At 51.9% G+C, this 26,057-nt stretch overlaps 2 protein-coding genes and 1 long non-coding RNA gene across 8 annotated transcripts; 1 reads left to right on the top strand and 2 right to left on the bottom strand.

Moving 5' to 3' along the window:
* Positions 1-102: 102 nt before the first annotated feature.
* EHMT2 (euchromatic histone lysine methyltransferase 2) lies at positions 103-13,128 on the bottom strand. 4 transcript variants are annotated; one of them, XM_037005152.2, is made up of 28 exons: positions 13,046-13,128; positions 12,333-12,399; positions 12,021-12,239; positions 11,675-11,928; positions 10,767-10,851; positions 10,634-10,674; positions 10,338-10,493; positions 8,719-8,844; positions 8,496-8,610; positions 8,241-8,342; positions 7,875-8,023; positions 7,643-7,786; positions 7,321-7,556; positions 7,057-7,239; positions 6,876-6,958; positions 6,311-6,417; positions 6,089-6,211; positions 5,899-6,000; positions 4,983-5,087; positions 4,724-4,878; positions 4,472-4,639; positions 3,875-4,019; positions 3,426-3,503; positions 2,939-3,054; positions 2,756-2,842; positions 1,148-1,226; positions 866-1,041; positions 103-552 (listed from the first exon to the last, which is right to left on the bottom strand). In XM_037005152.2, exons 1-28 carry the CDS (start codon positions 13,085-13,087, stop codon positions 372-374), a joined length of 3,624 nt encoding a protein of 1,207 aa, XP_036861047.2. In that variant the 5' UTR covers positions 13,088-13,128; the 3' UTR covers positions 103-371. The 4 variants fall into 4 exon arrangements, with proteins under 4 accessions (XP_036861047.2, XP_036861048.2, XP_073080705.1 ...); XM_037005153.2 differs by lacking the exon at positions 8,241-8,342; XM_073224604.1 differs by lacking the exon at positions 13,046-13,128 and having other exon boundaries at positions 12,333-12,975.
* A 60-nt stretch (positions 13,129-13,188) lies between these two features.
* Positions 13,189-19,241, top strand: LOC140846814 (uncharacterized). Of its 2 annotated transcripts, none has more exons than XR_012126253.1 (3): positions 13,189-13,352; positions 13,507-13,679; positions 19,161-19,241. It is a non-coding gene; the product is annotated as an uncharacterized lncRNA (long non-coding RNA). The 2 variants fall into 2 exon arrangements; XR_012126252.1 differs by lacking the exon at positions 19,161-19,241 and adding an exon at positions 14,686-14,796 and having other exon boundaries at positions 13,190-13,352.
* On the bottom strand, positions 15,233-18,310 carry ZBTB12 (zinc finger and BTB domain containing 12). 2 transcript variants are annotated; one of them, XM_037005156.2, is made up of 2 exons: positions 18,290-18,310; positions 15,233-16,632 (listed from the first exon to the last, which is right to left on the bottom strand). In XM_037005156.2, exon 2 carries the CDS (start codon positions 16,610-16,612, stop codon positions 15,233-15,235), a length of 1,380 nt encoding a protein of 459 aa, XP_036861051.1. In that variant the 5' UTR covers positions 16,613-16,632; positions 18,290-18,310. The 2 variants fall into 2 exon arrangements, with proteins under 2 accessions (XP_036861051.1, XP_036861050.1); XM_037005155.2 differs by lacking the exon at positions 18,290-18,310 and adding an exon at positions 17,122-17,347.
* Positions 19,242-26,057: the final 6,816 nt, after the last annotated feature.

Genomic DNA, 26,057 nt, shown 5'->3' with positions numbered 1-26,057 from the left:
GGCTCTGTGTGCTTCCTCCCTGACCACTCCTTCCCCAGCAATCACCCAGACTGTTTATTACCAAACCCAGCATTTACTTAGAACAAAGGAAAACAGTTTGCAAAGAGTCCCAATTTCAATTCATCAAACTTTAGCTAAGGATGGGGAACAGGTGGGTAGCCAGCCCTGAAGTCACCCTCCCAGGGAGGAACCAGCTCTGGGAGGGCAGGGCTGTCAGGCCTCCAGGGCCTGGCTGGGGTCTCTGCCCAGGAATGTGTGAAGGGGCAGGGCAGAGAGGATGGCGGCCCTCCCAGGCATGGGCCGCGAGCAGCCAGTGGCAGAGGCTGAGCTGGTGGCCATCCAGGGGCAGGGAGGGAATGCATGGTCCACTCTCAGGGGTTGACAGGGGGCAGGGAGCTGAGCTCAGGCAGCAACTCAGGGTGGGGATCCAGGCGGGCCAGGCGGCTCTGCTCCAGGGCAATGGCCTCAGCGGAGTGCTTGCACTTCTCAGAGCCACACTGGCACGTGAAATACTTGCTTTTGATGTCCCAGAAGCGGTCACCGTAGTCAAACCTGTTAGAGGAGCACAAGAGGCTTATAGGACCCAGACCCAGCCACCAGGCCCACCCCAGAGCAGCCACACCCATCTTCTGACAGGCTCCAAGTCCTCATATAGTTTATGAACTTTTAGTACCAGAACTGTTTGGAAGTTTGTTAGAAATGTAGACTTGGGAACCCTGTTCCCAAACTACAGTCAAAATCTGCGTGGTTCAGGCTCAGGCCTGTTCAAACTGATGTCTGAGCAGCTCTACTCTAATGGGTGCCTGGTCTCAGCCCTCCGCACTTCCCACACCTCCCACCATCGCTGGCCCTGTCCCTGCCTCACCCCAGCTCCTCCCCAGTCCGGATGTCTCTGGAACTGAAGAAAGCAATGCGTGGGAACCGCAGGTCCTGGTGCAGCATGAAGACCCGGACAGGGATGATGTTGGGGTCACACAGGTGGTTGATGAAGCGGCTGATGTTGCCATAGTAACGGGCATCAATGCAGTACACCTCTCCATCCTGATGGGGGAGGGTCTTCACATCTACCACCTCGCAGCTTGCCAGGCCCCCTCCCCAGGTTTCAATCTGCTGATTAGGAGTAGGGACAGTGGGATTTCCTGCCCACCTTGTTGTCTAGGTCAAAGAGATATGAATCATCCTCTCTCACATCAGCCTCAGCATCAGAGATCAGTTCTCCAACATACCTGTTGGGCAAGAAGTGGTGGTTCTGAAGGTGAGTGGGGGTTGTCAGGAGCTGGCTCCAGGCCCCTCTCCCCTCCCAGCCCCATGAATCCTCCTCCACTCTTGGTCAGCTGACCCAGACAGTATGTTTCAATCTCACAGATCAGCACGGCTGGCCTGGGGTGGGTAGGCAAAGCACAGTGGGTCCAGGGCAGGGAGGTCTGACAGCCCCTTTGCCCCAGAGACAGCACATCACCTGGCAGGGGAAATGGGTGGCTCCCCTCTGGAGGAGGGATCACGAAGAGGAACATGGGGACACAGGCATGTGAGGGAACACAGGGCACACTCCTGCCAGTTGGGGTACCCCTTGGACAGCTGGACAACAGGCAGGACTGGCAGATGTGGGCAAAGTCCAGCAGGTGTGGGCCAGGGATGAGCCAGAGGAGCAGCAGTGGGAAAGTCAAAGGGAAGGGCCCAAGCCATGCTGAGCCACTCAGTGGGCATGAAGATGCCAAGCCTCTGTGGGTAAGGGGGTCAGTATCTTTGGGCAGTTGGCTTGAGTGGGAAATAGTTCAGGTTTAGATGCTTGGAGATTTGTGAACTAGGAATCACCAGCAGGTGGTGACTCCAGGTGCAAGGACAGGTGAGGAGTCAGGGCTGCAGAAAGGATGGAGCCACCTACATTTGGAAAGCAGAGGCAGAGGAGCTGGCAGAGGAAGGACAGGTATGTTGGAGGTGAGGTTGGCATGATGGAGCCAGAGCAAGGGGGTGGCAGATGCCAAGAGAACAATGACTGAGACACTCGAGGCTGGGTGGGGGTATTGTCATGAGGCAGTATCAACAGGGGGGGAGGGCAAAGGTAGATGTTGGCATGGTGAGCCGTGAGTGAATGGTGGGGAAACTGAGGCCCAGGAGACCGAGGAGGACAGGGACATTTGTTTGAGCAACATTGAGAGATGACATGATGGAAAGAAAATGGATGAGCCCTTAAACAGGCATATGGGCTGCATTTTTTTTTTTAAAGGAGACCTGGATTAAGTGTGATGGCCGTGGAGTAGGACCCAGGGCTTGGGGAAGCTACAGATGCTGGAAGAGAAAGCGCTGATGGAGAGGGATGAGGCCCCTGAAGAGGTGGATAGAAAGGCAGCACTATTGCCTCCTGTTTTGCAGACAAGAAAAATGAGGCTCAGAGGTTAAGTAACTTGGCCAAAGATGCCCAGTGGTTGCAGTGGTGGGGGTGGGGGTGCTCAAGTCCAGGTCTGTCTCCAAACCTGGCGCTTTTCCCAGTTCAGAAAGGCAGAAGGAGGTGTGTGAGGCTCAGATATATACCCAAGGGGAAGAGGAGGGGAGGAGAGGTGAGAGCAGTGTGGACAGATCTGTGGTGTGGGCCTGGGCTGAGGGGGGGCAGGCGCGGTCCCTCGCCATGGGGATGGAGGTCAGAGCAGGCTGGCAGAAGATGGCGGCAGTGAGAATTATGACCACCAGGGAGAAGGGCAGAGGGGGTGCTGGGTGCTTGTCCCACAATCCCCAGGGGACCCCCACCCCCACTCACTCGCAGATGAAGGTCCCCTGGGGGATGGTCTGCAGGGCGCGGACCCCCCAGCCCATCTTGGCTGTTCGGTAGAGCTGCAGTCGCACCCTGGGGGTGGGAGAAAGGGTGATGTTGGGTGAGGGGGCCTGGAAAGCCCTATGGAAGGGGAGATGGGAGTGAGGTGGGGTAGGGGCGGGACCTCACTTGATGCCACTCTGTACGACCCGGTTCTTGCAGTTCCTCCAACAGGAGCATGCCTGGTTACACTCAAAAATCAGTGGAGGCTCGATCTTGTTAAATTCCTGGAGTAGCCGCCCATCCTGGGGTTAAGCCAGGGGAGGACAAGTGGTTTCTGTGTGATGTCCACCTCAGCTGCCCAAGACTCCCAGAGATTCCCCAGAAAAATCCACTGCTGACCCCATGCCAAAGTCAGGGAGGATGGGCTAAGGGTGGCCACACATGCTCTGAGATCGGAGCAGAGCAAACACACAACCAGCCCCCTGGATTTGCATGTACCTGGGCACAGGCCCATCTCTATCCTGGCGGTGACCCAGGAATCCCAGGGCTTGCCCTGCCGTCTGTGCCACTTCTCCCACAGGGAGGAGGTGAGGGACAAGGTCGCAGGGTGTCAGTTGGAGGCCAGCTTCTCTAAAGCCGTGGACAAGCATCCAGCCAGGGCAAGAGCACGTACCTTGTCATACCAGCAGCGAATGCTAAGCTGGCCGCACAGGCAATTGGAGCTGGAGCAGTCATCCATACACGTGCAGTGCTGGGGCAGAAGGCAGGCTGTCAGCTCAACCCCAGGAGCAGCCTTGGCCCCTTGGCTCCCAGTGCTCTCTGCCCCCAGCTGCTACCCTTTCTCTAGGGTCTGTGTTTTAGGATCATGAGTAGTAATGGTCCCAGAGTGAAGAGGAATCAAGATGTTACTGATGGGGTGTTCCCAGGGCTACCACGAGCCCCTGTGTTATCTTCATGCGTCCTAACAAAAGGGCCTCTTCCACAGGTGGAGGCAAGCCCACACCAGAGCTCCCTTTCAGCCTCTACCCCTTCGTCCAGGTGTCCGTGTGGGCTCACAACTTGTCCAACTGTACTGAGCAGCTCTGGGTGTCCCTTTGGGAAAGCCCAGGCCCTCCCGTTCACCTGCAGGTGGGTGATGTTGCGGTCAATGTTCATGGTGGACGTCTCACAGTTCTCCGAGATGTACTTGTAATCCTCAGGGCAAGGCTCCCCGTCCACACCATTGACACAGGGAATGGGCACATTCTCATAGCCTCGAGCCACATCCCTGGCAGACGGAAATGGGGGTGGGGGGCTAGGGCATGGGGTAAGGGGGCTCCTCTAGGTGCAAGAGAGGGCTGGGGAAGTTCCTGGGGCATCGGGAGAGGGCTGCAGGAGAGAAGGGGCTGGTTCTGGAGGTTCACTGGAGTGTGGGGAGTAAGGCTGCCAGATGAACTGCAGAACACCCAGTGAAATTTGGATTTCAGATAAATAAATGATTTTTTAGTACGGGTATGTCCCAAATACTGCATGAGACACACTTAGTCTAAAAAAGTATGCCTTGTCTCTGCATCTGAATTTTTAATTTAACTTGATGTCCTCTATTATTTGCTTATCTGGCCGCCCTGGCCCAGGGCCGGGGGTGGGGAGTGGGGACGTGGCTGCAGGTGGTTCTGGAACTGAGTGGCACCTGGGGAAGGGAGGGGAGGTAGTTCTGGGTGCAGAGGGCCCAGGGCTCACCGACAGATGATCTTCTCAGTGCGGATGGCCCTGTTTCCCACCCCGAGTCGAAGCTTCCGGTTGAGCTGGAGCGCAAACCACACATCAGAGCGTTCAGGAGTCAGGTCCCATGCTGTGTCCCCTTCCTTGTTCCGCAGCTCAGGGTTTGCTCCGCGTGACAGGAACAACCTGGGAAGGGATAGGAAGCCTGTGGGGTCTGGGGCTACAAGAGGTGTTGGCAGGGTGTCGTGGTGGGACAGGTAGGGGGCTCACAGCACACAGTCATGGTAGCTCTCCCGGGCAGCGATGTGCAGGGGCGTGTCCCCGTGGTAGTTGACAGCATGGAGGTTGCAGCGAGCATTCAGGAGGACCTCAGCGATGGCTGCGCTGCCAGTGAAGGAGGCCCAGTGCAGGCAGATGTTTTCCTCCTGTGGAGGTGGGTTGGGGGAGGGATGGGCGCAGGCAGTAGAGCCCTTGAACCCAGCCTCCACCTTGCGCAGGGCAGTCCCATCCAGACTGAACTCTCACGCACATTGTCGGTGAGGGTGACATCGGCACCCCGTGTCAGCAACATGCGGATCACCTCGATGTGCTTATGCTCTGCAGCCCAGATGATGGGTGTCCATCCCCCACTGTCCTGTGGTTGGGGAGGGAGGAGTGAAGGTGGGGCCCAGCAGCCAGCTCTGTCACCGAAGCAGCACACGGTCAAGAGCATAGGCTCTGGGGTCAGAGCCGGAGTAAGTCCCAGCTCCACCACTCCATGCTGCGGGGCCCTGGGCACGTCACTTTACATCTCAGGGTCTCAGTTTCCTCAACTACAAAATGGGACTTCAAGTGTCTATCGGGTAAGACTGTGGAATAATTTTTCTCTTTCTAAAAAATAAAGTATTTTCTAGGTCTGCCCACTCAAAAGTCCTAGAAGCAGTGACCCAAATAGCAACCACCACTCCTAGGTACACAGATTGTAGTCTCTAAAAAACATGTCCCATTGAAAAGAACCAGAGTTTTTTAAAGAATTGGTAGATTCTGAGTCTGGGGCGGAAATGTGCTGAAAGGTAAGGATGCCCTTAAGAGCTACTGGCTCATATTAAGAGACACAGGAGCCTAGTTCTCTTCTTGGATGAAGGATGGGAAGATTCAGGAATGAGAATAACAATGATAGACTAAAACACATCCAATATATGAAGAATTAAAATAAAGATCATTATCGGACACTTTGAGAGATCAAGACAGCAACTCACTATACTGAAAACTGGAAAAGGGAAAGAAGAAAGAGAAACAAGTGAAGACAAAAATACAAATGAAGAGGGAAAAAGAGACGGGACAGCATGGAGCAGTGTGGGGTTCTGGGAAAGGGAGAGAAATCAGCTGAGGCTGAGAGGGGGTTCGCAGCCTGGGGAGGAGCCCAGGACCCTGAGGCGGGCTGGGCAGGCAGCCGAGCCACTGACCTGGGCATTGACGTCCACCTGTCCCGTGCTGAGCAGCAGGCTCACCATCTCCAGGTTCCCGATCTTGGCTGCGTGGTGGAGGCAAGTGGAGCCGTCCTCCTCCTGAGGGAGATGTGGGCAGGTGAGTCTTCCAGCTAGCGCCTTGTACCCAGGCCCTGGCCTCCAGTCCTGGTCCAGGGAGGCACCGCACCTTGCTGTAGACGCAGCCGCCACGCTGAACCATGTAGCATGCCACTTGCAGGTGGTTGTTCACCACGGCCTCCATCAATGGCGTCCGCTGCTGCTTATCCACCGCATTGATGTTGGCTCCAGCCTACAAGGAGCGGGCACGAGGGCTAGCACCTGGGCAGGCCGGGGGAGGGGAGGGGGTCCAAGGGCCTGTCAGTGAGGCAGAGGGCCGGCCTGTGCTGACCTGCAGCAGCACGTGGCAGATCTCCACGGAGCCCTTCTGGGCGGCCGCGTGCAGGGGTGTACGCTTGCTCTGCTGATCGCTCTGGAAGTTGGGGTCCAGGTTGTCCACTGCGGTGAGAGCCCACCACACCGGGAGAGGGCGGGACAAGTGGTAAGGAACTAGGAGGTGGGTGGTACCTCTTCTAGGAAGGCTTCTCAGGCCCCCAACCTGTGCCTTCTTTGTGCTTGCCACCACCATGACACTTATCCCAAGAATAGGGAGTTACAGGCACCGGTTCTGCTAGACTGCCGGGCCCTGGGCAAAGTAGCTAACCCTCTGGGCCTCCGCTGGGAAGGCTTATGGGAGTGAATGGGTATAAACACTCAGAATGGGGCACGTTCCTCTGTGCTTGCTGTCACCACCGTCCCCGTGTTCATGGGTCATCAGTGCCTCTCTTCCCCACTGTGCTTAGGACTTTGGGGCAAGGACAGTGACCTTCACTACTGCACTCCTGGCCTGGAGCCCAGTGTTGGGTATACAACTGGCGCTAACCAAGGCTTGCTGAACCAGTGCACGGATTACTCACATAGCATCAGGATCACCTTCTGCAGCTCCCCCTGCTTCACTGACAGGTACAACTGCCGGGGGTGGAAACGGAGTTTCTTCCGCCTGCCATGGTTGGGGGGAGGTCCTCAGATCTGAACACCAACCTCAACACCCAAAGATCTGCCCTTGCAGACCCAGCCCTGATTTCTGCACCCACTCACCTCTCTGACTCCTGGATAACCAGGGCCTTCTCCAGGGCCTCGCGGCCTGGCCCAGGTGGTAGCCCCACGGCTGAGAGGCAGCCTCCATTGGGCAGGGTCAGGGAGGGCCCCGAGCTGTCGATGGTGTCAGCCAGGGGGTCACAGGGTGGGCGCCGGGGCTCCCCATGACCCCGCATCCGGGCACTGTGGAGTAGAAGGTGCTCATGTCTAGGGGCGATGCAGACGGGGCAAGGAACAGACAGTAGGGAAGTGGGATGCAAATACCTGGGCTGGGAAGTGTCTGCTCTCCCAGGGGCATCCTGGGCCAGGGGTGGGGGGACAGGAGCTGCAGTGCCAGCCGGTGGGGTCGTCCCATCCCCGCGGGGAATGGTCACCTCCTGGGCCTCAGATGCATCCTCCCCACAGTGGGGACAGAAGACCATCCCATTCAGCTGGGACACACAGGCCTTGTGGAAGCGGTGGGCCACACGGAAGTCGGGGTGGCACTCCAGAAAGGTACCCTGAGAGCCAGGAAACAGGGTGCTCAGTCTCCAAGAGCCCCTTCCCCTGAGGGGCACACCACCTGTTTGCCCCACTGGTCACTCACCGCTGTACAGAAGTAGCCACAGCCCGGGCAGCAGTGGTGTTTGACCATGCGAGCGCGGTGGGTCTCACAGAGCACCATCAGTGCTACGCGGCTTGATGGCCTCATGGTCTCTCGCTTGAGGATTGCAGTGCTGCAGCCCGACAGCTATGGCAGTGAGGATGGGTGAGAAGAGGGTGAGGTTGGGGCCTGGGGCTGATCCCCCTGCACCTCTCCTACCAGCTCATGGGCCCACCTCTCCATCCACACTCTCCGTGGCCATGCACTTGTGCCCCGCTCTCTCACTAATGCGGTCAATCTTGGGTGCCTCCATGCGGCAGCTGCAGAGGGGCAACTCCTCAAACCCACGCTCTGTCTCCAGAGAAGACGTGTCATTGGACACCCCTTGGACAAAGGAAAAAGAGCTGAGGGAGGCCCTGCTCCTCACCTATGGGCACCCCTGGTGGGGCCTCTCATCCCCGCCCTGTTTTTCTCTTCCTGATCCAGAATTCCAAAGCCTGGCCATGGACACTCCAGCTCCAGTGGGGTCCCCCTCCTCCCCATTCCGTTTAGCTCTGAGGCCTCCCCCTAGTAGCTTGCTATCCCAGCAATTGGCAATTACCAGCGTGGTTGGGGGAGAGGGTCCCCTCGCTGGGCAGCTCCAGGGACCCCAGAGGGACCTCCATGTACTCACTGGGGCCTGAGGAGCCCACACCATTCACTCCTGACACAGAGACAGAGAGAGTGAGAGTGCGAGCTCATGGGTGCCTGGACACATGAGTACATGCAGGTGTATACGGGCGTGTGTCATGCATGCTCTCTGGGGGATGGGAGGGCGTCTGGAGGAAGGGACCCCAAAGCAGAGAGGCCTCCTCACCTCGTGGCTCCTTGGCCCTTGGAGGCTCCCGTTTCCGCCGTTTCCGTGACGGCTTCACCCATGGGCTGTCCTTCCGCCATTTCTTCTTGGCTTTGCGCCGGCCACTGGAACCACTCTGAGGAGGAGGAAGAGGCAGAGAGCCTGGTGCCCACCCCTCCTCTGAGGACTAAGACCTCTCGCCTCCAGCCCTACTCCTCTGAGAATGCCAGCCTCTGGCCCTTACTCTGTCAGACTGATTGCCAGATTCCTCCTCTTCCTCTTCTTCTTCCTCTTCCTCCTCTTCCTCTTCTTCTTCCTCCTCTTCCTCCTCTTCCTCACTCAGTTGTTCAGCCAGAGCTTCAACCTCAGACTGGGAGACAGGCAAAGTGGGGCTGGGGAAACAGCAGTCTGCAGGCCACAGTTCTCTCATGGGGGGAACTTGGGAGGGAGAGAGGCAGAGCAGGACATATCCAGCCCTAGAGTTCAGTGAGGTGGGATAAACACCACCAACTGCAACCCAGGGTGGCTCCCTGATGTGGGCAGGAAAGGAGGGAAAGGGCTACAGAGAGGTGGGTGTGGAGTATTACACAGTAATGAAAAAGGAATGCTACAGTTATGTACAACAATGTGTACGAACCTTGGCAACACAACACTAAACAAAAAAAGGTTAGTTCCAGAAAATAAACGTATAGCATGATACTCTTTTTATAAATAAGCAAGATTACTAGTGGCTGCCAAAATACTGGATGAGAAGCTAATAAGCAACTTTATTACCAGGATAGGCTGATATCACTTGAATTCACTGATCAATCTTAACATCACTAATAAAAGACCAAATGTTCTATAGCTTCTGATATCATGAAACAAGAAGCTCACACACAAGCCAAGTCTTCCCATGCAAAAAAAAAAAAAAAAAGGCACCTGAAGCTGATCATGCTTCTAGATCTATCAGTTTACAAGAAATATTGAGGAGACAGGAATGTGACAACCCCCCCTGCCCCACCAAACCAGGCAATTCCTAAATGTAAGGATTTCTGCAGGACAACTGACCTGGGTTCTTCAATTAAAAATTGGCAAGAAAAAACACTTTTTAGAAGATGAAGGAACCTATACATCAAGAGAGACCTAGACAAATGTCAATCAAATCAATGTGTGGTACTCACCTGAGTCTGGACAAGAACCTATTTTATGAACAGTTGAGGAAATAGGAACATTGACTAGCAGCAAGGTGATGGCATTAGAGTCATCTGTTCATTTTTTTTGAGTGTGAAAATAGTAATGTAGTGATGTTAAAAAACAAAGAGGCTTTATGTTTAGAGATACACATGGAAAGATTTCTAGATAAAATGGTATAATGTCCAAGATATGCTTTAAAATAATCTATTAGCTGTGTGTGTTGGGGGAGTCAAGATAGGTTGTGTACTGAAAATTGCTGGAGCTGGGTGATGGCTACATGAGGCTTAGTATTCTATTCTTTTGTGTGTATTGTGTGTGGTATTGAAAGTTTCCATGATAAAAGTTTAAATGAACAGCAATGCAGGCAAGAGTAAGCATTATATTGCATAGGCAAACACCAAACCAGGAGCAAACGAATAAACAAGAAAACAAACAACAAATAAACAACAAAATTGGATTCTAAACCCAAAGTCCAGGATGGTGGTTGCAGGGCAAGGGGATGGAATGGCATGGAGCACACACCAGAAATATATTATAGATGGTGTGAGACAGTGAACTAGTGAGTGGTCAGAAGACAAGAGAGAAAAGGGTGCAGAAGACAAGAGAGAAAAGGGGGCAGAAAAGACTGGAGTGAGCCCTGGAGGGGCCAGGGGCCTGCTGGCTGGGAGCAGGCCAGCTCCTTCTTACCTTGCTGTCAGAATCCACACGCTCATCCACAGAGTAGGAGTCATAGTAGAGACTGAAGTCATCCCCCACCACTGTCTCCCACTCCTCCAAGGACCTGGGGTCCCCCTTGTCCAGGGTCACCTCTCCCAACCTCCGGGCAGAACTCAACACCTCAGGCTAAAAAAAGATCAGAAAGGTCAAAGCTGCTGGCACTCCCCCTCCAACTGCCTACTTCCCTGGTGGACAGGATGCAGCCCTAGCCATAGGGAGCAGCCCCCCAGGTGGAGGGACCCTGTTCCCTGCCTCCCCAGGCTCACCAGGCCACCGCCAGAGTTCAGCTTCCTCCTTTTGGCCACATCTGGAAGGAGAGAAAGAGAGGAGTGAGGCTAGTACTCTAAACCCTCAGGACAGGCCTTGTCAAGTCGTAGGTGGGTGGAGGGCGGGACTGACCTGAGGTCACCTTCCCCAGCGAGTGTACGTCATCACTCATGCGGAAATGTTGCACTTCAGGGGGCCGCTTCTCAGGGACTGGGGGCTGGGGGCCGAGAGGGAGCATACTTAGGGTCAGGGAGCATCTAGGGTTCTGTCTGGATTAGCCCGGAGCCCCAGATGGGGGTGGGATGGTGAACTACACCCTCAAAAACGCCATCTGAAGGTCCAATAACCAGAACAAGGCACTAACAAGAGCTGTTTCCCAAGAAAAAGTGTGTCAAGCACTCCCTTACCTAACATTTCTCTCTTCAAGCACACACAGAAACAGGCCCCTTTCCCCCCATTTTACAGATGAAAAAACAAAGGTTAAAAAAAGCCTTGATCAAAGCTACCCTAACCATACCCAGAACAAAATAATACCAGGAGCCCTGAAAACGTTGTCATAACACTCCTTAGGTTCTGGGACCTTGCCATTTCCCCCATCTCCTTCTCTGCAGGGATTTGCAATAAAACCTTTAAAAATGGAGCTGGGGTAGTTTCAGAGAAGGGAGGGAAAAGTTCCCTTGGGGCTTGCTTTGGGGTAGAAAGGAAGAGTGATTTGAAGGTTCTTTATGTAGTCATTACCATAAGAATAATAAAGACACTAACTACCAGTCCTTTAACATGTCTCTTCTACTCCCCTCTTTCCAAGAATCTAAACTCCAGGAAGACAGGAACCTGTTCGTTCACAGATTAAGCCCCAGCCCAGAGTCTGAAACATAGTAGCCCCTTGATAAGTATATGAAGTCACAACTGGATTAGAAAAGGCCTGAAGCTAAACTGTAAAAAAAAATCCACAAGGGGTTTACAGTTATTATCCCTATCTCCCCACCCCCACACACCCCGGCTCCCTCCAACCTGGCACAAGTCTTCTCCCTAATCCTCACCTGTCCATTTCCTGGTTTGGACATGGTTTTCCTGGCTCGGTGGACCTTGGGTTGCCCCTCCAGGTTGGTTGTGGTGGGCGGGGGTTCAGGGCCTCCTGCTGCCATTCCCTGGGCTCCCGGCATACTCAGCAGCCTCATTGCCAAACTGTGAACCGATGGGGGTGATTTTCCAGCCCCTGTCATTGACATCTTGGCTCGGCTGGGACAGGCACCCCCCTTGCTGGGGGAAGACGGGAATGATTTTGTGGCATGACCTGGAAAACAGGGCGGCAGGCAGAGGCAAGATAAGAGAATAGGCAGAGCCAGAGGATACCCCACTCACCCTCCAGAATCCCCAATCTCTCACCCAGCAGGAGGCGGCCCCCATGGAGGTCCCCATCTCCCTCCAGATTCTCAGATTCATCCCCAACGAGAGGTGTGGCCCCTACAGGGGTATCAGCCCCCTCATCGCCTACAGTGACAGTGACAGAGGCTGGGGATGAGGGGCCAGCAGGCTCCAAAGAGTCAGGGTTGGCCTTGGGCAAGGTCTCCTCACTCCGAGGGGTGTCTCCCAAAGAGCCATGAACTGTAGAAGAGAAAAAGTTGAGGGCTAAGGGCTCAGGGAATCCTGTGGTGGGGGAGGTGAAGGTACAGCTGGGCCTGTTTCTGCTGCACTCACCTCTCTCAGCGGCTCCTCGAGGCTCCTTCTCTAGCACCAGCGCCCCCATCTCAGTGGGGGCCTCCCCCTGGGAGGGGACACAAGGGATAGGAGGGCTGGTCAGCCCAGTAGTAAGTTGGGGGGCCCAGGATGCCTGGGCCCTGGGAAGAGAGAGCAGGCTCCGGGGCCTACCTCTTCCTCTATGGAGACCCCCCCTCCCGCGGCCTCGGCTGCCCGGTGGGACCGCTCGACCCCTCCCCCGGGCCCGCATCAGCCCCCTCCCTCTTGGTAGACCCCGAATCTCAGAGACCGAGAAGAGAGGAGGGGGCGGGGGCGGGGCCTCAGCGCCCCGGCCCCGCCCCCTCCTCCCGGCTGCACGCGCTGCTCCCCCTTTGTCCCCCAGGCCGCGGGGACCCCGGGCACCAACCCCTCCAGGACCCGCTGACCCCCAGCCCGGTGGACGGCCCCTAGTGCCCCTTGCGCGTGCTCCTGGGGCTCCGGAGCCCGCTGACCACTCGGGGGCAGCCGGAGGCTGCATGCGCGTCTCCGTGCCCATTCCCCCCACCTCCCACCCCCTGGTCCCCTCATCCGCCCCCGGTGCTGGCCCTCCGGATTGCTGCAAGTCCCGCCCGGGCCCCCCGGCCCCGTTGCACCCCCGGAGCATTGCACGGGCGCGCGCTTCCCCCGGGCGCGCGCGTGGGCATGCACCCGCCTCTCCCCCTCCCCTTCCGCACCTCGGCGGCCGTCGCCGCTGCAGCTCCCGCCGCCGCCGCCATCGCCGCTTGCGCGGGGGCTGAGCCGGCGCGCGGCCGTCCCGGGTCACGTGGGCGGGGGAGGGAGAGATAGGCGGAGCCTTAAAGGAACCACTAAGCTCTTTCTGGCCATTTTTCACCGAGAGCGGCCTCGTAGATGGCAGTGGCTGTCCTAAACTGGGGGATGTAGGGGAGAATTCTTGCCATTCCTGGCCCCAGTTCGGCGGGGAACCAAAGGCAAGGCCCGCCTGGGGCTCGGTGTGGCCTCTGCATCCCCACCTAGTTTTAGGTAACGAGCGGAGCGTGTGAGACTCCCAGCTCTCTACCGGGGCTCTATTTCCAATCCAGTCCGCGTATGCTTCTCCCGCCCCTAGTTGTGTTCTAGTTTGTGGGTCACCAGATGGAAGATTCAGTCTTAATTTTGGCCTCGCTTCTCTCACAAGCAAGGCGGAGGCGATAAGGACACGCGAAGGACACCTTTACACTCGGCTGTTCCTAGCATGCTGCTTCATATGAAGTCCTTGGAGCAGTGTCGTCCCCTTTTGAAAAACTGAGGCTGAATGTCTCTTCTATTTATGTGAGACATGTTACGCCACTACATGTGCTAGAGATCCAGGTAAGTCCCGAGCGATTCAAGCGTCATGACTGTTTGGTGACACTCTAGTTTTTTGCCAAACACTTCACAACCATAGGCTCCATGGGTCATAGTCCAGCTGAAAATGAAGTATGAATTATATTACACCAAGATACACAACTTTGGCAGCGGTATTTAGGGTACCATTCCTTTAGGTATTACATTCTGGTCGAAGTTTGGGAAATATCTGTATGATTTCACACGCAGTAGCAGACACAGGCAGGTGGTAGTTGGGGTGTAGGGCAACTGTGGCCATTTCAAGGCCTTCTGGGAACTGTAGTTCTCTTTGGTTAAAAAGTATTCCATAGCTTTTAGTGAATTGTAGTCTTGTCCATACCCTAATCCAAGCACTGTTTTTCACCCAACCCAAAACGCCCAAATACAAGTTTCTGCTTACAATTTCAGTGGGCACAGTGATCACACCTATAGCCCATCCCTAACCCTAATACTAAACTCCTCAAATAGAGGCCATGTGTTACCACTGCTAATCATAGAACATTGACGCTATGAGGTATCTGCCAGGTGTTGAGGTTGCAGAACTGGGAGGGTCCTTGGCCAGAGGAGCCTACTTGTCCCGTCAAAGCTCCTTCAGGCATGGGACCACATGAGTTGTGACCTTCAGGTTGAGCAAATGGCATCAGAGGAAGAGGCTGTCTAGTGTGAGAGAGTCAAATACATGAGTTGTCAGACAGTATAAAGAAAAAAAGTTTTTTTTTATTTTGTGGAAAACAAAAGCAGAAAAACGAAAACCCCAAACTCCAGAAAAAACCCTAAAAAATACGTTTTGTTTTCTTAAAAAATACTGTATAAGTAAAATACTCCTCCCCCACCCTCAAACAGCCCTTCTTGTGTCCTTTCCTCTAAGTGCCCTACCCTCCCACCCCCACCACTAGTCATCGTTCTTGCTATTGTACCCCACTTCCCAATATCTATCGAAGATGCTCACCCTTATATTCTCTTACCTGGCACCTGACTTTGTCTTCCCTAGAATTTCATCGAGCTCTGTTCCCACAGTCCCACCCCTCAGCATGCAAGAACCATCTCCCGCTTCTTTTTCTGGGATTCAATAATCCTTTCCCCCCACTGCTCCCTCTCCCAAGGATCTATTCTATGCAGGAGCCGGTAAGCTGCTGCCTGCCAGTTCCCTCCCAATTCCCACCCACCCACCCTCTACCTCAAGAAATGTCAAAACCTCTCCCTGGGCAGCCTTAGCCAGGAATAAATCATTTTCCAGTCTTTTTTCCTCCTCATTTTATAAGACCCGTTCCCTCCCTCTACGTATCCATGCACTTCTAAGAAGAAATTCTTTCTCAGGGAGCCAGTATTTCCTTGGCCTTCTCAAAGAACCCTTACCCTCTCCATCCTTTTCTTCTGAAGAAGCAGTCTTCTCTCCAAGGAATCTTTGGCCCCCTCTTCCAGCCTGCCCACCGTACCAGCCTGTTCCCGACCCCCCACTCCCCCTATTCTGCTGGGCCAGGAGCCCCATTCCAACCCAGCCCAGGGATCCCTGCCTCCTGGCCTCTGTGCCTGCCCTGCTAGCGGATGAGGACGTTGATCTCGGCCACGCTGGCCTCCAGCACGTTCTCGGCGGTGGTCTTGCCGTGCTGCTCCTTGAGGTGCCGCCGAATGGCAGGCTTGTGGGCGAAGCGCACGTCGCAGTAGGAGCAGCGATAGGGCCTCGCTCCCGAGTGCAGGTTGAGGTGGTCGTGCAGCGTGGACTTCTGCGTGAAGCACTTGCCGCAGATGCCACATGAATGCGACTTGACGCCGCGGTGCACATTCATGTGACGATTGAGGTTGCTGCTGTGGTTAAACTGCTTGCCACAGCGTGGGCACATGAAGATGAAGTGCTGTGCCCGCATGTGGAAGACTAACTTCTCCACACCCTGGAACACTTCCGGGCACTTGGTGCACTTGATGTTTTTCAGGGGGTTTCCGCTGGAAAAGCCCCCAGGCAGGGGTCCTCGGTTGCCCCCCGCCCCCAGGCTGCCCCCCGCCCCCCGGGCAGCCATGGCCACCGCTGCTGCCTCCACCAGGCCCGAGGTGGCCCCCATGCTGGCCCGGCCTCCTGGGATCAACAGTAGGCCCTCTCCTTCTGCGTCCTCAGACAGGCTGTAGCAGGCTTTCACCACACCCTGCGGTGGGGCCACAGTGCTGGGGGGCACACTGCTCTGGGCCAGCTCCCCAAGGTGGCTGCCCACAGAACCCCCTAAGCCCAGACCTCCTCCCAGGCCTCCGGGAGGTTTGAGCCGGTGTGCCACCTCCAAGGCCGACTCCACCTTGACGATGCAGATGTCAGACACATCCTCATCCTCATCCTCATCCTCTTCCTCGGCCTTCAGTTCCAGGTCCTCATCCAGAGGGAACTCCAGCTTCACAGGCCGCAGAAGTGGAGGGGGCAGAGGGGGTGGGGGTGGGGGCTTGGGGGCTGGCTTTGGGGTCCTGGAAGGAGGGAGGAGGGACTTGGTGGCATTGACACTGCTCACAAGGCTGGCATCGCTGACCCCATCCTCTTTGAGGCTTATTTTGGGCTCAATGAACTGGCTGAGAGCATTCCGGCATTTCTCTACCACGTGCTCCATCTGTAGGTAGGAAGCTGCCGTCAGGTAGTTGACTATGTCCCTGACGGCAAATTCCAGGGCGCCAGTATAGCAGGAGAGGAGCAGGTCGGCCACAATACGTGCACTGTGCATCAGTGAGACCTGCAGCTCAGAGCTGGGGTTCAGCAGGAACTGGTCCCGCAGGAAAGGCGAGCAGGCAGCCAGGATGACCTTGTGGCCGCGGAACTTGAGGCTGTCGGCCACAATGGTCACGTCGCAGAACCGCTCCTCTGCGCGGAGCTGGTTCATGTTCCGCAGCGTAGCGGCCTCGTGGCCAGGCAGCTGGAAGCGCAGGACTTCCACCCCAGAGGCCATTGTGGCGGGGGTGGGGAACCCTGGTTGGAAAGGAAACCAGTCAGAGACAAAGGTCTCTGGCTCTCCTAAGCCAAGTTTCCAGGACCCTCGCCCCCATTCTTGCTTTGCTCCCCAGTTTCAGAGCTCCCAGTCTTCAAACCTCTTCCTCAGTTTCCCCAGACCCCGAGAGGCGCCGTGATGGAGGCGTGGCTCCCGGGGGCGGGGCAGCGGCGTCCACACCCCCCAGACCGAATGCCTGCGAGGATGGGGCAAACTTCGCGGCTCCAAAGGGGAAGGTCGGAGGAAGGGGGAGCAAAGGCCTGGAGCTCCGGCGTGATCCGGATTGCAGCCTCTTCTCACTCCACCTCCTTTACCCGCTGCCTCATTCCCCCGCCCCCCGCTGCACGTTTGCATGTCCTTTCCCCCTCCCCCGCCGCCTGCACGCATCGTGCACGCCTCCCCCAACGTTCAGAACTCCGTGGCACGCCCCCCCACAAAGCCCCACGACCCTGAGTGCACGCGCCTCTCACCTGGCTGGGTTCCGCGCGCTGTTTTTTTTTCCCCCCCTATTTCCCCCACCCCCCCTCCCGGGCCGTAGCGCCCCACACACGGGCAGGGCCTGGGCAGCGCGCAGGCGCGGGGGTGCACGGGGCGCGCGCGCGCGCGCGGGGCCGGCTCCGCGTGGGCGTGAGGGGGGAGGGGCGGGGGCGGCTCGTGCCGTGTGTTCCAGGTCCCGCGCGCGGCGGTGTCGGCGAGAACTCGGGGAGGAGGAAGAGGGGAGGGAATTAAAGGAGCAGGATTCCCCCTTCCCGACCCCCCTTTCTTCACCAGCCCCTCCCCACACGGTTAAAGGGCCGGACGGCCAGGCCTCCTCTGGCCAGTATTATTTGTCCGCCAGAGCGGAAATACGTTCCACACCCCTTCTTTCTCGCTCCCCCTCCTCTGCGCCTCTGGGCCCCGCGGCCGTCTGCGCGTGCGTGCCAAGTGCCGCGCAGAGGCCCACTTGCCCGGCCCGGCCCCCCCCCAGCTCCCCGCTGCTCCCGGCGGCGAAAGGCGCCCCCCAGTGCGCGCCCCCGCCCGTCGGCACCCCACTCCGGCCCTGTCCTGGAGGGCGGTGCTGCCACCTGCTCCCGGGAGTGGTGCGGCTCTGGCCCAGCTGTGCAGAGCAGGGCCTGGGTTACAGCCGCGGCCCCTCTCAGGGCCCCAGTCCGCCCCGCGGCTATTAGAGCAGTTGGTCGCTGTTGTCCACGAGTGCATCTCCATTGGAGTGTGTTCACCGTTCTTCCAGCCACAGCTACAGACTTTACAACTCTTCTAAAGCTAGTAACCACCCTAGCCCTCCTGGCCTAAAAAGATGTTTTAACTTCGTACAAACAATCCAGTACCCTCAACTTTCCTCTTTTCTGTATCACAATCGTGTAAAATAACACCCATCGTCTCCTCCCCTCTAATCTCAGGAGTGATCCCAACTTCTTGCCAAGGCAGACGTTCTCCACTTGTACTGTCGATGACCTTGCCCATTTCACCCTGACTATATAATTAGCTCTAGTACTAATTCTTCTAATTATGCGATTATTTATATTAGTAAGATTCTACTAATTTTTCCAACTGCAACTGTCCCCCTGACCCCGCCCCTCTACCAGACTGACAAGGTCAGAACTCCACCACCCTAAACAAAACCTCCTTTCAACCCTTTACCTCTGCCTTCTCATTCTCTGTCACTTCCAGACTAAGCTGCCCTCTCCACAGCTTCACCACCAGCGTTTATTAGCGCCTTGAACACGGGCTTCCTTCCCTCCATTTTCCTTGAACCTCTCATACCCACACTCACTTCCCCATCTAAGTCCAGATGGAGAAGACCCCATTTCCTGACAATTGCATTTGTTTATTACATCCTCTGGGGGACTAAGAACATTTTCCTTACACATCAATTTTGATGAAACTGCTCGTTACGTAATACTTTCAGTATTTGGTTTCTCCGTAAGATTGTAAACTTCTTGATGGCCGGAATGGTGTCATGGATTATGTTTTGCAATTAAAAATCATGCAATAAATGACTGGTGAAGTCATACTTCTTCAGTGCAACCAGGCTCCATCCAAAAAATGTTTCTGACTTAAACTGAATTCCTGAACTCAAGGGATACCCTTTGGAGAGAGAGTGGGGTTAGTTTTCAGGTGGTGCCTTGACTCCTTGCCTTTCCCTTTTAAATTCTCTGACTTTCATGCGTCTACCCAGTTCTTATTCTAAAATGCCCTCTTGGTAGAAATCTCCTTTGAAGTCAGCCCATGTGGATTCCAGAAAGAACATTAGCTTTTGTGTCAGACACACCTAGGCTCAAGACTTTATTCCACTCCTACTAAGAGAGGGCCCTTGGGCAAGTTACTTAATTCACAGCATCTTTATCTTTGAATTGGTGGCCCTGATGCCTCACTGGGCTACTTGTGAGGTTTAAGTGAGCCAAGCAAACAGTAGGTGCTGAATTAGTGATAGCTCCTTTCCCCTTTGCCTGATTGGGAGATAGACTACTACATTTTTTAAAGAACTTTAACAAAAAATTCTGCTTCTCAGTGTCATCTCTTCTCAAGAGAATTTCTCAAGAGAATAGTACACACTCCACTGATAGCAGACATACAAAAAAGCTGTCAAGGTAAGAATTTAAGTTAAAGTTTTTGTATCCTGTCTCCTTCTTGCTACTTCTCTTTTCTGGAAGTGAGATGGGACAGGGGATGAGGGGTGGGGGTGCTAATCTCAGCATTTAAGACAGCTGGTCCTTGGTGGCAGGTAGAGTTGAGAACTGATGAGTCCTTCAAGTACCAAGCCCACCCACTTACAGTGTTAAGTGCAAACAGTAGTGCCCACGTCTATCTTTTCCTGTACAGTCTGGGAGGAGATGTTGTAGGGCTGTTTTCCTACATACCCCACTTAGGGTAGCTGGAGTTTTGTTGCTTGGTTTCCAGTTTATGCTAGTGTGATATGAGGGGCTCTCATGTCCTTGGCTGACAGTACCAAATGCCCTGGTGTAGTTTCAAGAACAGGTACATTCGGGATTCCTAGTGGGCTTTAGAAATAAAATCTGACTAGGGAATAAGGAACAATTAGGAGACAGGAAGTCTAGGTTCTAGTCCAGGTTTGAAGTTATCAAGGCTCCAGAGGTGTCAGTATTCTCTTCAATGAGATGGAGGGATTGTCCTCTGAAGTCTTTTCCAGCCCTGTGAGTCCATAAAAGTTCAATGTGAAAAGGGCTGTGTGTAGTTTTGTGCCTATGTCTGGGAGAAGTGGTCAAGGACTAGCTAGCTTGTGACAAGCAATAATACTCTTGGTTACTGATTGGAGGTAAGCAGTGGCCTAGATCATTCACAAATGGTAGAAAAAGTTAGACATTTCTCTGAAGCATTCAAAGTATTTTTGATAGTGGGTTTACTTTTGCAATGTGCTTAGCCCAAATGAATAACATAATTCCTTGAGCAACCAACAGGAAAGAAGGAGGGGAGTCAGCCCTGGACTTTTTAATCTGTAGACTGATAAAGCTTTTCTTGTATTACAGCAAAACCTCCAACTTCTCCCCTTTTCTCCTTTGACCCGCACTCAGCTCTAGCCTTACTGTAGGAACACTAGTGAAAACTGCTGCTGTCTCAGGTAAGGGCAACAGGGGCTCACAGCTTGAGAAAAAACACTGTATGAAAACAAAGGGCCCGCACTGCTCCCATCTGTTTGCAAAACCACCTTTCCTAAACTCCTATTCAGCCCCTGCAAAGTACTCCCTTCCGGGACCACTCCTTCAAGCTGGCTTCTTCTCTTGCGTTGTACCTCAGGTTCCCCTGGCTCCTGGAACCTCCTCACGGCCTCTGCCTCCTGACTTAGGCTTCCCTCCTTCTCCTGCCTTAGATGGAATTTAGTTCTCCCTGCAGCCCACTACCTCCCCTCCTCTGATCCCTGACACGACACCCTCCCTCCCATGCTCTACACTGGTCTGGGGAAATGATGGCCGATTCTCCCAGCTCCTTGTTAGTAGTCCCCAGAATGGGACTCTTCCACATCACCAAACACGCTTCTCTCCCAGCCCTGTTCTGCTACTCCTACCTCTCCTTGTTGCCCCAAGCAGCTGACTCCAGGCCTGTAGTGCCTGGCCCAGGCCACCTTTCCCAGGCCTGCCTATGACATGCAAACGACCTATTGCACACTCCAATTAAGAAAAAATTGTCCTGTTTATTTTATGTGTTTGTGGGTTTTTTTAAGAGAATCATTTGTATGGTTCAAAATTAAGAAAGTGTGAGAGGGTACACAGTGAAGGGCCTCCCACCCGCCCCAACCCGTTCGTGTCCCTTCAGCAACAGATAGTACTGGTTTTTCTTCCAAACTTCTTGACCTCCTTCCAGCAATTTTTATCTTGACTCCATTTCATCCACTCTTCGCAGAATCACACTCTGGTGATTATCAGCATCTGAAATTTGAAAACCAGCACACACTCTCTGAGTAGCCCTTAGATAGCTCGGTCCTGGGGGGCAGTGAATGTAATTGCTCCACCCCCCAGGGAGACCTCCAGTCACCCAGTCCTCCCTTTTCTTTCAGACCCTCCTCCCTCCCTCCCTGTCCAGCCAAGACACCACTCGCTCACTCAGCGGCTCGGGCACCTGGGAGAGCCCTCGCCCCTCCATGGCCCCTTGCAACCTCCTCCACTCTCTGGAGTCCCCTTCCCCACTCCCAATCCCCCTCTCTCAGTAGACATGTCTCTGAGGCTCCAGGGCCCTCCTTCACACCTCCCCCATGTCTTTTTTCACCCGGTGGCCCATAGTTCCCCTTCCTTAGTTCCAGAGCCTGCTGAAATCCAGTCCTTCCTTCCTCCATGCCTTTCCTGACCTTGCTGCATTTCCTGTCCTAGGCTTTAACACTTACCCCCTTTACTTTAAACTCAGACAAGTCTTTGCTACGTTAAAAAAATTCTTCAATCTGTTCCCTCTCTGGCTCCATCTCCCCTCCTCCCTTCGGAACACAGCCAGCCTTCCTAGTGTTCACCCTTCACTCTCTTCATCCTTATCCTCTCTCCTAAAATTTTCATTGTGAGTATATTATACATGTAGAAGATCATATAAAAAGAGCCTGTATTATTAAAGACAATTAAACAGAATGCCTGGTAAGCTGAAGAAACAAATTCCGGGGATCTTATTGTCCTCACTCCACATTGACTACATCCCTCTCCCTCCCTGCAGGGTGATCTCTACCCCGAATTTCTTTTTTTTTAAATTAAAATATCATTGATATACAATCTTGTATTGGTTTCAGATGCACAACACAGTGGTTCAACAGTTACCCATATTAAATCCTTACCCCCTCTAGTGTGGTTACTATCTATCAACACAGAAAGGTGTTAACAGAATCATTGACTACTCTCCATGTTGTGCTACCATCCCCCCGACCAGCTTATATTGGGATAGCAAATTACTGTGCCCCTTTATCCCCCTCCCCTTCCCCCAACCTGCCCCAACCCCTTCCTCTTGGTAAGCACTAGTCACTTCTCAGTGTCTGTGAGTCTACTGCTCTTTTGTTTTATTTTTATATTCCACAAACAAGTGAAATCATATGTTATTTTTCTCTGCCTGGCTTATTTCACTGAGCATAATACCCTCTAGATCTATCCATATTGTTGCAAATATTAGGATTTCTTTTCCTTTTATGGCTGAATAATATTCCATTGTGTATATGTGCCACAGCTTCTTTATCCATTCATCTATTGATGAACACTGGTTGCTTCCATATCTTGGCTATTGTAAATAGTGCGGCGATAAACATAAGGGTGCATCTGTCTTTTCGAATCAGGGATGTTGTTTTCTTCAGGTGAATTCCTAGAAGTGGAATTACTGGATTGAATGGTATTTCTATTTTTAGTTTTTTGGGGAACTTTCCATGGCAGTTGCACCAATTTACATTCCCATTAACAGTGTAGGAGAGTTCCCACTTCTCCGTGTCCTCGCCAGCATTTGTTATTTCCTGTCTTTTGGATGTTGGCCATTCTAACTGGTGTGAGGTGATAATCTCATTGTGGCTTTAATTTGCATTTCCCTGATTAGAGGTGTGGAGTATCTTGTTTCATGTTTCTTCTTTGGAGAAGTGTCTGTTCAGATCCTCTGCCCATTTTTTAATCAGGTCATTTGTTTTTTGGGTGTTGAGGCATATGAGCTCTTTGTATATTTTGGATTTTAACCCCTATCGGATAAATCATTTATGAATATATTATCCCATTCTGTAGGATGCTTTTACGTTCTGCTGATGGTGTCCTTTGCTGTACAGAAGCTTTTTAGTTTGATGTAGTCCTACTTGTTCATTTTTTTTGTGGTTTCCCTTGCCTGAGGAGATGTGTCTGGGAAAAAATTGCTCATACTTATGTTCAAGAGATTTTTCACTATGTTTTCTTCTAAGAGTCTTATTGTTTCATGACTTACATTCAGGTCTTTGATCCATTTCAAGTTTACTTTTGTGTATGGGGTTAGACAGTAATCCAGTTTCATTCTCCTGCATTTAGCTGTCCAGTTTTCCCAGCACCAGTTGTTGAAGTGGCTCTTTTATTGCATTTTAATTGGCCATATATGTGTGGGTTTATATATGGGCTCTCCTCTCTGTTTTGTTCCACTGATCTATGGGTCTGTTCTTGTGCCAGTACAAAACTGTTTAGATTACTGTAGGTTGTAGTAGAGCTTGAAGTCAGGGAGTGTAACCCCTCCAGCTTTGTTCTTCTTTCTCAGATTGCTTTGGCTATTTGGGGGTCTTTTGTGGTTCCATACAAATTTTAGAACTATTTGTTGTAGTTCATTGAAAAGTCCTGTTGTATTTTGATAGGGATTACATTGAATCTGTAAATTGCTTTGGGCAGGATGGACATTTTGACAATATTAATTCTTCCTGCTCATGTGCACAGGATAGATTTCCATTTATTGGTGTCTTCTTTAATTTTCCTCATGAGTGTCTTATAGTTTTCAGAATATAGGTCTTTCATCTCCTTGGTTAAGTTTATTCCTAGGTATTTTATTCTTTTTGATGCAATTGTAAATAGAGTGTTTTCCTGATTTCTCTTTCTGCTAGTTTGTTAGTATATAGGAATGCAACAGACTTCTGTGTATTTGTTTTGTATCCTGTAACTTTGCTGAGTTCAATTATTAGTTCTAATAGTTTTTTGGTGGAGTCTTTAGGGTTTTCTATGTATAATATGTCATCTGCAAATAGTGACAGTTTAATTTCTTCTTACCAATTTGGATGACTTTTATCTCTTTGTTTTGTCTGATTGCCATGGCAAGGACTTCCAGTACTATGTTGAATACTAAATTTCTTACATATACGTCCTTTGCTAATCTTTGTAGTTTCACATTCCATGCCTGTGGTAGATATTCCTAGACATCATACTGTTTAGTTTTGAATGTTTGATCGCCACATAGATGATTTCTTACTCTTATGCATTCTTCCAGGGCTGGTTTTTTTAACTTAACCATATGATTTTGTCTACTTCCATAGCTGTAATTTATTCACTTTCTATTGCATGCTATGCCACAATTTACTAATCTTTTGCCCTGTTGATGGGCATTTGCTTTGTTTAAACTGGTGGTTATCATCACAATGCTCCTGTAAGCTCTCTTTTCTGAGTGCCATGTATAAGCGTCTGGAGGTAGCAGTCTTCAAACCTGTGGTGTGAGAGAACTATCAAAGGGTAGGTGGTCCTGGATACATGTAAGGGAACCATTCTCAGATTTGACATTCCTAGTTAATGTGGGGACGCTGATGGACCTGAGAGGTTCCCTGTGAAGGAGGTGCAGGTGTCCCTTATCCCTTCCCTTGTCCAATCCTCCCTACTCCAGAAAGCAGGCCCAAGGGGGAATTCAGGAGGGTGCAAACATCAGGGCACCAAAGGGACAGTTCCAAAATCCACGTTGGTTCTGAGAAACTGCAGGACCAAGTGACTTCATTCTTTGAGTCATACACTTCCTTTTTCTTCTAATAAAGTTGAAGGAGGACTCATTGAGTGTAAGATGAAAACCATTTTGAAGTGCAATGCAGTGGTGTTTAGTACATTCACAGTGGTGTGCAACCACCACATGTATCTAATTCCAAACCATTTTCAATACCCCAAAAGAAAGCCTTGTACCTGTTAAATAGCTGCTACCTATGCCCCTCCTCCCTCCAGCTCTGGCAACCACCAATATGTGTTCCGTTTCTTTGGATCATGATTCTGGATATTTTGTGTAAATGGAATCATACAATATGTGACTTTTTGTGTCTGGCTTCTTTCACAAGCAAAATGCCTTGAGGTTCATCTATGTTATAGCATGTATCAGTACTACATTCCTTTTTCAGGCTGGATAGTATTCCAATGTGTCATCTACTACAATTTGTTTATTCATTTTTCTGTTGGTGGCTATTGTGAGTAGTGCTGCTATGTGCACATATGTACATGTACATGTCCAGTACCTGTTTTCAGTTTATTTTAAATGTATATACCTAGGAGTTGAATTCCTGGGTAATATGGTAATTCTATATTTAACTTTTGAGGAACCACCAAACTGTTTTCCATAGCAACTGAATCACTTTACATTACCACCAGCGCATTTGTAAAAGGGTTTCAGTATCTCCATATCCTAGCCAACACTTTTTCTTTCCCTTCCTTCCCTCCCCTCCCTCTTTTCTCTCCTTTTCTTTCTGCCTGCCCTCTCTCTTAGCTGTCCCAGTGGGTGTGAAGTGGAACTGGTTTTCACTGGCACCTCCCCTGAATATCTTTTCATGTGCTTGTTGCTGCCATTTGTCTATCTTCTCTGAAAAGTGTCTATCAAAGTCCTTTTGCCCATTTTAAAACTGAGTTTTTTGCCTTTTTGTGGTTTAGTTGTAAGAGTTCTTTATATGTTCTGGATACTAGGTCCTTCTAAGATATATAATTTGCAAATATTTTCTCCCATTCTGTAGGTTGTCTTTTTCACTTTTTTGATAGACTGTCCTTTGATGCACAAAATTTTTTAATGTTAATTCAAATCTAATTTATTTATTTTTTCTTTTGATGTGTGTTTTTGGTGACATATCAAGAATCCATTGCCAAATCAAAGATCATCAAGATTTACTCTTATGTTTTCTTCTAACAGTTTTAGTGGTTTAAGCTCTTTTATTTAGGTTGTTGATCCATTCTGAGTTAATTTTTGTACAATATGAAGTAGGAGTCCAGCTTTATTCTTTTGCATGTGGATATCCAGTTTTCCCAGAACTATTTGTTGAGGAGACCAGCCGATTGATTTTTGATGACAGCACTGTATTTTGGCATATAACTTCATGTGATTTCAAAGAACTTAGTGACATTGCTATGAAAAAACTCCTATTTCCATCTACATATTTATGGGAACAAAATTTTCAGTTCTTATGTCTACAAAAATGAATTCATGCTGAATCCTAATTCCAGGACTAAGTAATGTTCATCCATAAATATGTGAACTAAATGAA

Source organism: Manis javanica, chromosome 16 (assembly GCF_040802235.1).
Source record: "Manis javanica isolate MJ-LG chromosome 16, MJ_LKY, whole genome shotgun sequence".
Taxonomy (NCBI): domain Eukaryota; kingdom Metazoa; phylum Chordata; class Mammalia; order Pholidota; family Manidae; genus Manis; species Manis javanica.
The sequence above is the reverse complement of the archived record's forward strand: the minus strand, read 5'-3'. Positions and strand labels throughout refer to the sequence as shown.

Coding starts and splice junctions, on each gene's coding strand:
- EHMT2 (XM_073224604.1), bottom strand. CDS start 12,975: ATGCTCCGGGGGTGCAACGGGGCCGGGGGGCCCGGGCGGGACTTGCAG. Junction 5,088..5,898: donor AGGTGGACGTCAATGCCCAG/GTCAGTGGCTCG, acceptor CCCCAACCACAG/GACAGTGGGGGATGGACACC. Junction 4,879..4,982: donor ATGTCACCCTCACCGACAAT/GTGCGTGAGAGT, acceptor CCACCTCCACAG/GAGGAAAACATCTGCCTGCA.
- ZBTB12 (XM_037005156.2), bottom strand. CDS start 16,612: ATGGCCTCTGGGGTGGAAGTCCTGCGCTTCCAGCTGCCTGGCCACGAG.